Below are 15,027 nucleotides of genomic sequence, written 5' to 3'. Positions count from 1 at the left end.
AATTTTAAAATTGTCCTTATAGAATTATTGCGCTATTTTAATTAAAATTTAGTTGATTAAATGCATCAAATATTTTACATAAGAGTTGTTAATTTTCTCAGATGCTGTATTACAGGCAGAAATTGTGCGATCAAAAACGTATGCAAGAATGCAAACTAGGCAAAATTAATTATACTTAAGTACAAGTTTGTGGTACTTGGAGTTTCAGTATTTGATATTAGCGTTTTTACTCAAAATTAAAAGAATAATGTTGAAAATTTCTATTCAATAGCACTATATCATTGTTTGGAAAAGTATTTGATATTTCAAATGCACTAATTATACATGCAATTTTTAATAATAACACTCATACAGTATTGTGCAAGCAGCCTTCTGACTGTAGTCAAGTAGTTAAGTCTGGTGGCTCTAAGCCTAACCTAAGGGCCAGGTCCATTTAAAGGGTCACGAGATAAATCTGAGGGGTCACAAGATCAATAACAAGTTGTGAGAGGTTAAGTTTTGTTGTGGAAATTTCTATCGAAATGTTAAAACTCAATCCTTTGTTGTTGTGTGTAGCTATAACTTTATCTTCAGGCAGCCAGGTAATTTAAACAAAACCTTCTAAGAGTCCCAAGAAAATGCTGCTTTTTTAGGAGTTATATAACAACTGAACAATTAATCTTAATATAAACTTATCTGAAAGTAACTCTAAGGTAGCATCAAATGTAAAAACCACTGCCACCAATTCTGACAAAAGGTGTGAAAGGAGGGATGAATGCACCCATAAATTATTTAAGTTACTGTATAATTAGGGCAAAACACATGAAATAAGCTAGAAGCATAAGCTATTTAATTTACAAAAAGAGACAGACACCAGGATTTCCTCAGTTTGTATTTATTTTGCAATGAATTTAAAAAAATAAATAAAAAAAAATACTCCAGTTCTCAGTGCATCATGTGAATTGTGTCCTACCACCGTTAGACCCTGAAAGAACAAAAGGCATTATTAAATTCAATAGTCCCAGTCAACAATAGAGCAACACTTTTAAAATGAATGCCCAAACCCTCATTTAAAACTCATGAATAATCTCCCCCAGACATACGAATGGGTCAGATGGGTAGTGATTGTTATAATCATTGGGATGGCCATTCATTTCACTGTAACTGTAAACTCTGATACATACGTGCAAATCAAGTCCTCTTGTCTCATTTCATGGAAGTCTTTTTCTTCAGTTAACCTGCAAAATCAAGACAGATTTTAATTTGGGAACAATACACACATACATGCCACATAATAGATTTAAACACCTGATTATTGTGCTAAATTCAAACGTTAGGATTACAGGACCTGGGCCGATTTGATAAGGGGCTGTTTAAATTTCAGAACATCTCATGACTTTTATTCTTCTTGTAAGACTCTTAGTAAATAATCGCATTTTTATAAAAACGAGCATATTTTACATAGGAGTTTGGCGTGACGTTCACCTCGCACGCTGCACACGTTGGCTTCTCCTAACCACGTGCTCTGAATATACCGCGTGCAGGGATTTCTACACATTAACACTCAAATAAAAAGCAATGACAGGTGTTTATGTACAATTTACGTACCTAATTACTGAATTAAAATCCCGCGTGTAGAAACACAATTTGAGGTAAAGTTACTGAACGAAACCTCGTTTAAAAACCACGCTCAGGACAGAGGAAGTGAGCTAGCTAGCAAGCTAACCATACAAGCCGGACTTCATTAACGTATGGATACATTTAAAACGTGGCGTTTAAGTTTGTTTTTGATATTAAGATAAACGTTATATATTTAAGACCAACATACGAAGACTTACCGCTCTTTTACTACTGTAAGCTTCTTCTTCTTCTTCTTCTTCTTCTTGCCCAGTCTCGGCACGTTAGCGCCCCCTGTACCAGCGCCATTGTTGTCAATGGCGCTAGGGAGTACTACAAGTATTTGATTCGTGGAGGAAGACTGGGCATGCGCAGTGATGCGTGTCTAAGTTTATGTTACACACTAAATTTGTCAACGCTGGAAAACTACACTTTAAGTATAGTTTTGTTTTTTTAAGAGTCTTTTTCTACACAAACATAAATAACAAAAGTAAAAAAAAACAAAAAAAAAAACATGCCACATCAAAATGTACTACAAATTTGGACGTATGTTTTCAGAAAATGGACAAAATAAAAAAGTATTTAGTTAATGTGGCAGTGCCAAGACGCCAAATGAGGAAAATATGTTTCCAGGGGCCTTTAAGTGTCACAGTGTATGCATCATAACCAAACAGAATGCAGCCATTATTAATGTTAGCTATAAACGTTTACACTCTTCATTTGCTGTCATCAGACGATCTTGTTTACCACTTAAATCAGTTTTGAGGAACTTAACAAGTCATATAGGTCTCAGATAATTTTCAATTCATGTTGTTTTTAATGTACAGTAAGCATGTGACTATTTAAAACATAAAACAGCACCAGGAGAAATGTGTACCTCCATCAGTGTAGCCATGTTTCACCTATTCCGAGCAGTGCTATTTGTGTCTGTTCTTGCATAATGCTCCGTGTGTGTGTGTGTGCGTGTGAGTGTGTGAGTTCACCTTACACTTGCATTTAGGACAAAGAAAAAACAAAGACTGCCTCTACTTATCTCCGTGGAAACAATTTATCCTAGCCTCGGTTAATAATTAACAGTTTGCAGCACTATAAGCCACACGACATTAGCGCCCACGATGATTACAAATACATGTCGAAATAAATATCAAAAGATGTTCCGTCTACTGTAAGCACAAATATACCGGTTACATAAAAACCACAAGCGTCTCATGAGAAATCCTTAAAATGGGAAAGTACAATTAAAATGGAAGAACCCAAGTAGAGAGAGAGAGAGAGAGAGTAGATCCGATCGGGGGCCGATGAGGGGAAAATAATATTGTGAAAGAATATTTTAATTTCTGTTCAGTCATTTCTGTGCATTCACGGCCAGGTGGACAAGAGCTTTGAAGGCAGTTGGCTCTCTGTCCATTTGTCCGTCACTTAGAGGAGGCGAAGAGCACAAACAACTGCTCCATTTATTATTCCAGCTGGCCTCAGCTTGTTTAAGGCGAGAGAGGGGGGGGATCTGTCTGCCTTTGGTCCATAATTCTGTCTTTCCGTGAAGGACAGAAACCCCAGGGGTCCGAGACAGAGTGCAAAGTAATCCACGCCTCTCAGCCCCCGCAGTTGGGGAGGGTTAGCAGGTGGAAGGAGTGGGGCGGCAGGGTGGGGTTGGGGTGGGGGGGGTTTAGGTGAGCTCGGCCTAGCAGTTGATGGAGGCACAGTCTGCTTTGGCTTTCCCCGCGGAGCTGATTATCCTCATGAGGCAGTGTCCGAACTCCTCCAGGATCAGCCGCTCCGCTTCGGCCTGAGGCTGGTGAGTCTGTTCTGCCTTCTTGGCCTTTTCCAGCAGACACTCGCACGTCGCCTCCAGCACCTCCTTCGTTACGAACGTATACGGCAGCCTGTTTTTGGAAGAAAGAAAAAGAAAAAGGAGGTTAGCAGAAAATAGATAAATCATTCTTCGTGTCTGTTTAGCAGAAGCGGCGTCGTTAGTCTCGTCTCAAACCCTCTTCAGCCAAAACATTACGACCACTGACAGCTGAAGTGAGTAACACTGGCATAGCATACGATACGATACGATAAGACTTTATTTATCCCCGTGTGGAAATGAAGGCGTTAGAGCTGCAGGGAAAAAAAAAATGCAAAAAATAGAATAAGCTAAGACGAGAAAAACTATATAACAGTAAATATGTTACGGTACGAAAAATATTTACATATTGCATCAGGTTTTAGTAGCTAAGGGTGGTAAGGAGGCTGAATATACATATTGACATTCATGAATATCATGAATAAAAACAAAATCCAATAGGAGTTGCACCAAGTATTGCAAGAAAACTTATAGTTTAATCAAAGAATAAATCCAAGAATGAAGAAATACAGGGATGAGTTGGTGTAGACAGATGTATTATGTTCTTTGTACGTCCAAGAAAAGAAGCTCAGCAGCAGCAGTGTCTAAGAAATGCTGATGTTAAAGAGTCTGACTGCTGAGGGGACAAAGGACGTCCTGAAGCGTTCCTTCTTTCACTGTGGGTGCAGCAGTCTTTGGCTGAAGGAGGTTCCTAAAGTCCCAACTGTCTCATACACGGGGAGTGAGAGGGGTTGTTCCTGATGTTTGACAGTTTGTACAGTTTTAAGTACAGGTGTGAACACAGCCAGGACATATCGAGATCGCATTAGAGAGATCTGATCTCAGTCCACATGTGGAGGTGGTCTGAGACACATTGGACCACACATAATGAGTCCTGGGTCACATTAAGGACCGCCTACTCGCCTCATGCAATCAGAAAAATAGATGGAAGGACTATCTCATCTCAACAGCGTCACTGTTTATTAGTAAAGAGCCTATTAACATATTCTGTCCTTGTAGTAGGCCGGCTCAGCAGCGGCTGTACTTTCTGAGGAGGCTGAGGAACTTCAGCATGTCGCCTCAGATGCTCGGCATTTTCTACAGCTGCGTCGTTCAGAGCATCTTCACCAAGTAGCTGCATCACCACGGCAGCATTACAGCCTGCAGAGAGTGGTGAAGACTGCTGAGAGGATCACCAGGACTCCACTGAACCTCTCTGCAGAGCATCTATAAGAATAGAGTCCACAGGAGAGCTGCCTCCATCACTAAGGACCCCACCCACCCCCAACACGGACTGTTCAAACTCCTTCTTCCCCTTCTGGCAGTGGGGAAGACGTCCTTCTTCCCCACTGCCATCAGACTCCTCTACAGCTGACAGGAGGCTAGAATCAAGGACTAAAATCATGGACTACTTCATTCCGTAGTATTCCTTTACCATGATGGTAAACTCTTTGAATCCTGTAGCTGTTAGTTGACTGTGTGTGAGTCGGCATGTGGTTAATTATTGATGCCATCATGTTGATACTTCCTCCATAATCACCGGTGTCTTGTGCAGGTCTAACCGACGCCAGGCCGGAGATAAATAAGTAATAAATTAATGTGTGCACAGGTCGTGATGCGGACACAAAAACCGGCGCTGTCCCTGGTTCTGAAATACAGGTGGTGGTGGTGATACGTTAGAGACGGTTTTGTATTTGTTTACAGAGAAACTAGGATCTGATCTGGAGAAAGTGAACACACGTACTTAAAGCTGGCTACTAGCGATCGGATCGCTCAGGACGGATGTTAACGTGGTCTACGTGTCAGTGAGGATGGTTCAGTTCTAACGTTTGCTTCTGATAAAACAACACACACAGGCGGCGACGGATTACCTCCCGCCTCCGCTTGAAATAACCGGCGCCGTCCTCATGAGCAGGTCTGAGATCTGTGAGGACAGTTTGGTCTTGGCGGCGGTCTGCTGCTGCACTCTCACTTCCGCCGCGTCGGCCAAATGCATCAGCGTCTTCCTCTCCGGGCTCTCCTCAAAGTTTTTACAGCCGATGCACTTGCAGATGGACGAGCACATGATCTTCGCCTTTTGAGGTGAAACAAAGAAAAAAAAAAAAAAAAAAAAAACATCAACGACAAACGAAGGAATCGAGGAGAAGCGAGAAAGTAAAGGACTGTTTAGCACTGACCTCGTAGCACTCGCAGTAGTTCTTCAAGCAGCCCGACCGTTTGCAGTTGCAGCCTTTGCTGTGCCGACGGTCCGACTCCCCCTCTTTGCCTTTACCGATTTTAGGTTTGAACGCTTCTGGATTTCGGTCCAGACACGTCTGTAAAAACAAAAACAAAGTTTCACCTTCATTCATCAGCTCAGACCCACAAACTGCCCCCCTCCCTTCATCCCCCCCTCCCTCCCTCCCTCACCACACCTCACCTTTATAGCTTTGAGACGTTCCGTTTCGTGCTCCAGGTTATTGAAGCAGTTATTGCAGTTGCAGTTGTTGCAGAACTCACCGTTTGCAAAGCAGTCACAGTATCTAGAGGAAACGGACAGAGAGCGAATTGATAAAACCGCCGTAATGTGAGCCAGCAGCTTAGTGTCTGTTAGTGCAGATCACACAGACATAGAGGTGGACTGAAATATATTTTATAAGCAGATAGTTAATAGAGAGTCCTCTGCTGATTCAGAATATCTTCTTAACACAATACCCCAAAGTTGCAAAAAAAGTTTTGTCTGTTCAACAATGAAAAACACAAATTGTTCAATTAGAGAATCAGGTTTCTAATTGCTACAGCATTCATTCATTCATTCATCTTCTGTAACTGCTTGTCCTCTGGAGGGTCGCGGGGTGGGGTGGCTGGAGCCTATCCCACCCTGGACAGGTCTCCAGTCTATCTCAGGGCTAACACAGAGACACTCACACCTACGGCCAATTTAGAATCACCAGTGAACCTAACCAGCATGTCTTTGGACGGTGGGAGGAAGCTGGAGAACCTGGAGAGAACCCACGCAGACACAGGGAAAACATGCAAACTCCACACTAGTCGGCCTGGATTAGAACCCAGAACCTTCTGACCACCACACCACTGTGCCGCCCCGCTTCGGCAATTAATCAATAATAAATTAACAAGGACTGCACATCAGTGGTGACTAGAAATGGGAAATTCTGCGTGCATTTATCAGGTCGGGAGCAAATATTATTCCACTAACTATCAATCAGAACAGACTGATTGAGGGGAGGGGCCTCTGTGGATCATCCCACAGATACTTGATCAGTTTGGGATCTAGTGAATCTGGAGGCCAGGTCAACACCTTGTGCTGTTCTTCATGTTTCTTTTTTAGCTGTTCATAAAGCGTTTTTGTGGCTGCATCCTGCTGGGAATGGCTGCTGCCATCAAGGAGTGTCATTGCTATGGGGTGGGGGTGCCTGGTCTGGTCTAGGTGGGTGCTACATGTCTAAGTAACATGACGGTCTTGAACACTTACAGTTTGAGACACTGTGACTTGGTGCAGTTACACGGTTTCCTTGGCCTAGAGGTCGATTCTGCTCCTGACAAACTGTGAACCAACAAATAACACAGTTTAGATTAAAAGGAAATATTTTAGAATCTGCTAATCCAAACAGAAATGATTTCATTCTGTCTGTACGCACACATATTGAATGAAACAGGAAACAGTCAGTGTGTAAAAAAATAAAAAAGGCTGGCGTCCTGCCCCTTCTTACCCGTTGAGAGGAAGTCTGGCCTGAGTCTGGATACCAGTGGATGCAGGGAAGCCAGAGCTGCTGGCGAGGGTCACAAACGGCGACTGCTGGAGCTACAAGACATACGACGGAAATGACTCAACACATTCATATACACACATATATATATATATATATATATATATATAAATAAAAACGGTGTTTATGGAAGGAAAAAGAACATAAACCACCACTAACCTGTGTGACGTATTGTGCTGGCACGACTGCGTAGCCCACGTTCCCGCCTCCAGGAGCTGGTGCCAGGACGGTGCCTGGAGGGAGGTTGGTGAAGTTGGGCTGGATCTGAGGCAGTGGAGTCGCAGGCATGATCAGGCGCTGCTGGGTCTGAGGGGTGGTCACGACCTGTGCTGCTGACGTCAGGGGCTTGGGTGCCACCTGCAGGAAAAGAACAACAAACATCAATACAGCTCAAGGTAGAGGCTCGACCCGAATGAATATGAACGGCGTTAACAGGACGTTACCTGTTTAATGGTCTGTGCTTGGACGATTGGGACGGACATCCTGACCGCTCCCGTCCCCACCACCATAGGTTTAGCTGTGGGATGCCATGAATCGTGAGTCGCCACAGAACATATATTTTATTTTTTTTTCTCTCTCAGCAGAAAAGCTCAAATCTAAGGGTCACCTGTTTGTATGGAGCTGGTGCTGGGACCGCTGGGCTGTCCCGTGCTGCTGGCTGTGGTCGCAGTGACGAGGCGGACGTAGTGGAAGCGGCTTCCTGGTACCTGAATCTGCTGCACGTTGGGCTGCGTGGCCAGAGGGATGATGGTCTTGAACTGGGAACCGCCGACTCCGCCCACGGCCACGGACTGACCGGGTTTGATATTCTGAGAAACAAACACAAATAAGACGCTCTCATTCACATTATGTGGCAGGAATTTATATCACTTCAGACCAATTTAATTAAGCTTATCTACACCGATCAGGCATAACATTATGAAGTCAATAACATTTAAACCATCTTGTCACAGTTCAACGTTCTGCTGGGAAACTTCTGGACCTGGCATTCATTGGTGTGGATGTTACTTAGACATGTAGCACCCACCTAGACCAGACCAGACACCCCCACCCCATAGCAATGACACTGTTACAGGCTCAGGTGTTCCTCTCTGCTTTTCAAGACCAGTAAAGACGGCTTAAATCTTGGGTCCCCTCCCTTAGGTGAAGGTAATCTGGGGTAACCAGAAAAATTCAATAAATAAGGGGACGATCCTCGGCACTCAGTCTCACATCGTCTCTCAGCTTCTGTTTTACTTCTTTATTCTATTTGATGGGTTCGGCAGTCTCTCTTTTTCGGTCTTATTTCTGATTAGGATTCAGTTTGGTATGTTTAGGGCTAGGGCTCGGTTTATTTGACCGACCCATCTTGTTTCTTTGTTGATTAAGTTGTTTAATCTTAACCTTAGGAAGGTGGTCATAATGTTAAGCCTGATCGGCCATATCTTCATGCCGTGTAAAAACAGCACCTTTAAAAGCACTTCGTCTGCTGTGGCCTGATCTTTACCTGGGCTGACGTCTGGGTGGCGACCACCTTGACCGGAGACGCAGACGTTGACTGCTGCACAGTGAGGATCTGTTGGCCGAGTGCTACATTGACGGGCAGTGCTACCGACTTCTGAGAGGCGTTGGAGGTCGGGGAAGCCACGGACACCACGGTCACCTGGAGGAGACAAACGAGGAGGATGAAGCGTGTCGTCACGTGTAAAGACTGATCAGCCACAACATTAAAACTAGGGCCAGGAATCCGTCTAACTTTGATTTAATGTGGTTTATTTTGAGATATTTAGATGTTGAAACTATTTTACTTAGTTGTGAAAGAGATTTTGACATGTTGTCATTGATTCCAGAGATCTGTGGCATTCCCACAGTATTCTCCCTCTAGTTTCTCATCTTTCATGCTCTTTATTGTGCTCATATTTTTATTTATTTATTTTTAATCCAGTCATCTTTCAGGCCTGACGGTGCACTCAGAGTTGGAGCTTCTGTCTTGTTTTGGATCTACGTTATAGGTGGACTACTCCCATCTCAAAAGCGGAAGCAGGAAATGGCTTTTTTATTTCTTTTTAAATAGATTATTCGGTTTTTATGAATCTACAGACTCCCTTTCAAATATAGACTCAATGATCCTTGGTCCACAAACCCGTCTCTGGGAATTTACTGCACGTTATAAGAGGGTAATAACCTTCTGGGAGGGGCGCAGGTGAAATTACCGGAATCAATTATGTAAATCCACCTGCCTGGGATCATAATGTTATGGCTGATGGTGTAAGTGGCGTATTAGTGAGTGGACGATACCTTGCTGGGGGTCTTGAGCGGTGATATAGCTATCTTTTTCCCGGGGATGCTCTGTAGAGTAGTGTTGTGTGTCTCAGTGATGGTGATCGTCCTCTGGGGCATCACCGGTGAACTCTGGGTCAGGACGCGTCCTGTTCACAGGCGCCGCAACATTTCAGAAAAAAACGTGAGTCATCAACCCGCTACGCCTCTTCGTCAGTAATGCTCAGATAAACAGTAATTAGTCAAACCTGCTATTACAGGAGACACCGACGTCTGAGGGCTTAGACCTTTGCTGTTGACGGTTTTTGTGATGATGAACTTGATCGGTGCAGCCGAGGACACAGGCGTTTTCTTCGGGATCTGGGGAAATAGTCAGTTTTATCACACTGGAACAAAACTGAGAGAACCACGTGCAATATACAGATCTACTCGTCAGAACTCTGCAGTGTAGATTAAAATGAATTCATGCATCTATTTTTTTTATCTTCCATCTGTGCAGCTTTGGGCGTGTGTGCGTCAAACTGCTTCTTCCTGTCAAAGAAAGCTCATCAGGTTGAGCAAAACTGTTCAAATAATGTCTGAACTCAACATGGAAACAGGAAGTCTGAAGGCTCTCAGACATCCAGGTCGTAGTACATCCCAAAAAAAAAAACATCAACATGGAAAGAAGAACTCCTGGACTTGATTTGTTTCTAGAGGATTTTTCTTCAGCTCTAAATGACTGGTGGGGAGTTGGAGGAATCCGTCTTGACCCTGTTTTCATTCCCCGCTGAACGGTACTCTAGCAACCCATTGATGCCCAGAGACTTCAGTCTCAAGGAGAGAACAGGGATGAAACTTTTGGGAATACATGTTCAGACATGGCTTCATATGAACACATGGATGAGACACAGAGCATCAGAGCAACACTTCAAGCCCAGCAACACACCGAGACAGAAATCTGTTTGCCCTTAAAGACAAAAGTCCCAGACAAAAACAGAGCAACGTAGTCCATGTAGCTCTGTGAGGAACAACAGACTTGGACCCTGAGGAAACAAAACGACCCCCGTTCACAAACGCAGCCCTTCAGGCCAAGATTCAGCAGCTCACCTGCACCTGAGGGTGAAGGGACAGTCGTTTGAAGACAACAATGACGACAGAGGACAGATGGCTTAAAAGAGGAAGAATAATCTGCAACACGGTCTTAACTTATGTCCCCAAAAAGTCTGTTTGAGAACAGTTCATTGGAGAATAAGGTCTAAAAACAGATTCCTCCAATTAGAAGTGAGCATTTTGTCGTTACAGACACTGGCGATGTGAGTTTCAGCCTGAACGCCACGGCAGTCTTTTAGAACTGAAGAAGCTACTTGGATGAAACATCTTCAAGAAACTACACAAGTTTAGTTGCCCTTGTTTCAGCTTTGTTTGTTGGGTAAACCGGAAGATAGATTCACCTTTAATATCCTCAGAATATGACTGCTTTCTACACTGTTAATTAAAAACCTCGTCTTTAAGTATGTCCCAGTTGTACGATTCATCCTGTAATTCACCCTCCAATCTGTATTTTAAAAGAAAGAGATGCAAATCCACTCTTTCTGACCTTCTCACACCCAGCAGCACGAGAGCTAACTCAGCAAAGCTGCATGTGTTCTGCACTGCTGCTGCACAAGAGTCAAAGGTTTGACAACCAGCTGTTCTCCAACGTCAGCCTACATTCAAGCACCAAGGCAGGAATAAATGTTTACTTCATTTAAAGGTCACCAAGAACACATCCGTGAATGAAAGACACCGAGTTTTTTTATTAGTTGTGTCGACTAAAAGCTAAAATCTGCAGTAGTAATTAAGTTTATTAGTTAATAAAATATGTTTAATTGTCAAACGATATCGACGTTCATTTGTTCAGTCAGTGTTACCTGCACTGTCTTCAGCTGCTGCGCCTGTATCGTGGTCACCTGGCTGCCTGAATTCCCCGTCATCGGCTTCAGCTCCGACCTCCCACCTATAGTCACCACTTTAAACTGTGGGGTTGGAGATTTGGGGTCTCCTGAAGTCTGTGGGACGCCAGCCTTGCCGGCCGTGTGCGGTAACTGAACCACTATAGGTTGCCCCGACTTTCCTATTGTCGTGAACAAAAGTTTCTGTCCATCCTGTTTGATGACCTGGCCTGGAGTACCTGCGGACTTCGCTGCCTCCGTGGCTTGAGATGAAGCCACCTTGTTGAGAATGATCTGGTGGTTTGCTGCAGAGATGGTGAACGGAGCCGTGAGCTTCTGGAGCCCACTCGTCGTGACGCTAGTCCCGGTGAGACTATCTGTAGTTTTGGTTGTGGCTGTGGAAGTAGCCATGGCTGGTTTGAGGGTAATGAGGGGCGACGATGCGCTGGAAACCGAGACAGGAAGACGACTTCCAGGGCTGATGCTGAGTGTGGAGTCTGTGGCTGTGGAGGTGCTCAGAGCTGCTGATGAAGTGGCGTGTGAGCCGAGGCTCAAGTTTTCTGTCGCCACGGGTGTATCCGTTTCCATCGGGACCGACGTGTCGTCAGCGGGCTCCGACTGGACCGCGGCGCCGTCGGGTTGGGAGTGAGAGACGTCCTCTATGGCCTCGGTGTCCATGATCTCATCGGGAAGGAGGCTGTTAAGCTCTGGTGAGACTACGTCCATGTTTGCACCGTCTCAGCTCTCTGTTGATCCTGAAAGAACAACACAATTACTTTTCATTGTCGACCGAAAATAAGTCAGATATGCACAAGCAGAGGGCTTCTTCCCATTTGTCAAGGCTCGACTTCCTATGCTACTGTTGCAGGGTAAACAACGTGTAATAATAAAGTCTAGAGGTAACTTAGAGGCTAGACTACTAACGTTAGCAGCCTGGCTAACGTTGGCAGACATAAATCACTCGTCTTTTCGCCAGTTTTCAGGAGTTATGTTTGGTTATTTCTGCCGCTGTATTCACAATTGTTGACTGTATGTTTTTAACTTTTGCAGAAAAATCACAATTACGAGTTTTAATGCTCAGCACCAACATTTTATAATGAGAATAGACCACTACACTGGTGATATTTGTGTAACCTACCTAGCAATAACATGGAGGCGGGGCTTGAGAAATGGTAGGAGCCTTCTGATTGGTGGTTAGCAGACTAAGTCAGAAGGCAAACAAAGGGAGCAATTAAACTATCATAAAGCTATCAAGAAGCATGCATTTACTGCAATAAATGCACAATAGTGACTGAGTTCCACTTTGTCACATAACTCACACAATAAATGTATTATTTTGTTGCAGTAAACAAAGTGTAAAATTCAAAAACATTGCTCTGCATGACTAATAAATATGCATAACCTGATACCAACGCTGTCAGCTGTAAGAGGCTTTGCAGGAAATGTATGCAAACAATTAAAGCCAGCCAGTGAGTCATGTTTTTCACAGCAAAAGTGACTTTAGCTGTAAATGAGTAAACACTACAGAGGTGTGGGTGGTTTCTGATGGTTCTGACTGAAGCCGACGGCCGATACCGGGTTAGCCAGGCCTCACTCATCATCTCAGGCGTTATCTTGGTCCTGCTGCACTCCACTCAACATTAATGCACCGAAATGGTGGTGTTGTTTGTCTAACCTACCTAACAATAACATGGAGGCGGGGCTTGACAAACGGTAGGAGCCTTCTGATTGGTGGTCAGCAGGCTAGTAGGAAGGCAAACAAAGGTTGACTTAAAATATCATAAAGCTATTTAGAAGCACGCATTGACTACACAATAATGATTGAGGTCCACTATATCACAGGATATACACAATAGATGTATCATTTGGCGCAGTAATCGAGGTGCAAAATTCAAAAACATTGCTCAGCATGACTAATTAATATGCATAACTTCACACCAACGCTGTCAGCTTGCAAGAGGCCTTGCAGGAAATGTAAACAAACAATTAAAGCTAGCAAGTGCTAAAGTGACTTTAGCTGTAAATGAGTAAACAATGCAGAGGTGTGAGTGATTTCTGCTGGTTCTGACTGAAGCTGACAGCTGATACCGGGTTAGCCAGGCCTCACTCATCATCTCAGGCATTATCTTTGTCCTGCTGCTCTCTACTCAACATTAATCCACCGAAACGCACATATGAGCTCTACCCACCCCATACTACACACACAGACACACACAGCGAAGTGATCTGAGTGTTTTCCGGTCCCCAGATATAAACGAGCAGCCCAAACTGCACTGAACTGCTGTAGTTTATATAGAAACATCCAGAGAAGTGATCCCGGATGCGGCAAAGAGTGAGAAAAGGCGACGGGCTCTTGTGCTGGCTACGTTACTATTTCAGGCCGGGGTTGGATTTCGAAAGATCCGCCATTTTTACATCGTCATCAGCTCGGCTAGCTTCCCCGGCTAACGCCGAGCTACGCCAAATGATTGAACGCATTTAATATCACTGCACACAGTGTTGCGGGCAAAACACTCACCCGCAGCGACACGCCGCAAAACAAAGCGCAAGCCACGCGATAAGACTTGTTATTATCTGAGTACTACGGGCAAGTTACAAACTCTTTTAGCAGACTCCGACAACGTAAACAATGCTAGCTTTCTATAATTCCTCCTGTCAGTTGAGCGTTTCACTCGGATAATAACATTTAAGCCCGACAATGTAGTTATTGCAGCTGCATTAACAGATTCCCTTCTTATAGCCTGTGCTTTTGGGGCTAAAGTTAGCTTAGCCTAAACATTTATAAATGACATACTTTCGTTTAACATCACATAAACCCCATTTTTTACCCACTCACGTCAAGATCCGAGTATAAACCATTAAAAAAACATAAATACAGTAACGTTAACAGGTTTTCTGGCTAAAATAGTAACCGTTAAGAGCTAACTGCTGCTGACTTGTGTGGTGTAATTTTTGACAGCACATAAACAGTTGTCGCTAACTCTAGTTAGCTTTTACTACTAACTTAGTTCACATATTTCCACCACATGTAGTTAAAAAGTGCAAACTTTCTCCTAGCATAGATAACAGTACATTTAATCAGTTCCTGTGAATGTAGAGCTCTTCACTGGGGTCTACCCTTACCCATCGCTATCATCTTCATCACGCCAGCCCAGCGGGCAGGACAACTGTACTAGCAAACTTGCTGAGCTTGCTAACCCCGAGCTAGCTAGCACAACATTATATCTCAACATTGAACACGTCCTCGAGTTTGCGGCTTTCTTTCCGGATACGGTGCTAGCGAAGGCCGGGACGGACCGACGCGCGGTCGTGCTTACCCGAGATTTACACGCCAGGCAGCGTTTCCAGATTAAACGAGGAAAGGAAAAAGCGATTGTTCAAAATACCGCGCCGAGCGCCATTCCTCCCTGACATTTCACAGGCCGGCCACGCCCTCCGCGTACCACGTCACCGTGACGCAACCCTTAAAGGTACAGCGCAGCTTTGGCGACAACGTCACCCATGTTTAGTTTAGTAAATCAAACATTATTTTAAACTAACACAAAAGTATTAAAGTAAATTAAGTTAGCATTATTTTAATCCACTCAAAGGGTATGTAATATGTTATTTAAAATGTATTTTCTGTTTGTCTTCCCTGATTTTAAAACAATTTTTCATCTTTTCG

The 15,027-nt window shown here is 43.9% G+C and overlaps 1 protein-coding gene and 1 long non-coding RNA gene across 6 annotated transcripts; both read right to left on the bottom strand.

Annotated features, from left to right (window-relative positions):
- Positions 1 to 954: 954 nt before the first annotated feature.
- LOC311507518 lies at positions 955 to 2,071 on the bottom strand. The gene is made up of 3 exons (XR_014699732.1): positions 1,818 to 2,071; positions 1,164 to 1,217; positions 955 to 964 (listed from the first exon to the last, which is right to left on the bottom strand). It is a non-coding gene; the product is annotated as an uncharacterized lncRNA (long non-coding RNA).
- A 14-nt stretch (positions 2,072 to 2,085) lies between these two features.
- Positions 2,086 to 14,813, bottom strand: lin54 (lin-54 DREAM MuvB core complex component). Of its 5 annotated transcripts, XM_084571878.1 has the most exons (16): positions 14,681 to 14,813; positions 13,043 to 13,106; positions 12,502 to 12,565; positions 11,343 to 12,118; positions 9,699 to 9,810; positions 9,469 to 9,599; positions 8,678 to 8,833; positions 7,799 to 8,000; positions 7,635 to 7,708; positions 7,351 to 7,548; positions 7,135 to 7,226; positions 6,897 to 6,968; positions 5,844 to 5,946; positions 5,602 to 5,739; positions 5,296 to 5,498; positions 2,086 to 3,479 (listed from the first exon to the last, which is right to left on the bottom strand). In XM_084571878.1, exons 4-16 carry the CDS (start codon positions 12,087 to 12,089, stop codon positions 3,278 to 3,280), a joined length of 2,430 nt encoding a protein of 809 aa, XP_084428004.1. In that variant the 5' UTR covers positions 12,090 to 12,118; positions 12,502 to 12,565; positions 13,043 to 13,106; positions 14,681 to 14,813; the 3' UTR covers positions 2,086 to 3,277. The 5 variants fall into 5 exon arrangements, with proteins under 5 accessions (XP_084428004.1, XP_084428002.1, XP_084428003.1 ...); XM_084571876.1 differs by lacking the exon at positions 12,502 to 12,565; XM_084571877.1 differs by lacking the exons at positions 12,502 to 12,565; positions 13,043 to 13,106 and having other exon boundaries at positions 14,681 to 14,811.
- Between the last annotated feature and the right edge of the window lie 214 nt (positions 14,814 to 15,027).

Source organism: Chelon labrosus (genome assembly GCF_963514085.1).
Source record: "Chelon labrosus genome assembly, chromosome: 22".
In the NCBI taxonomy this organism is placed as follows: Eukaryota; Metazoa; Chordata; class Actinopteri; order Mugiliformes; family Mugilidae; genus Chelon; species Chelon labrosus.
Note: the sequence above shows the minus strand (reverse complement) of the source record. Positions and strands in the feature narration are given on the sequence as shown.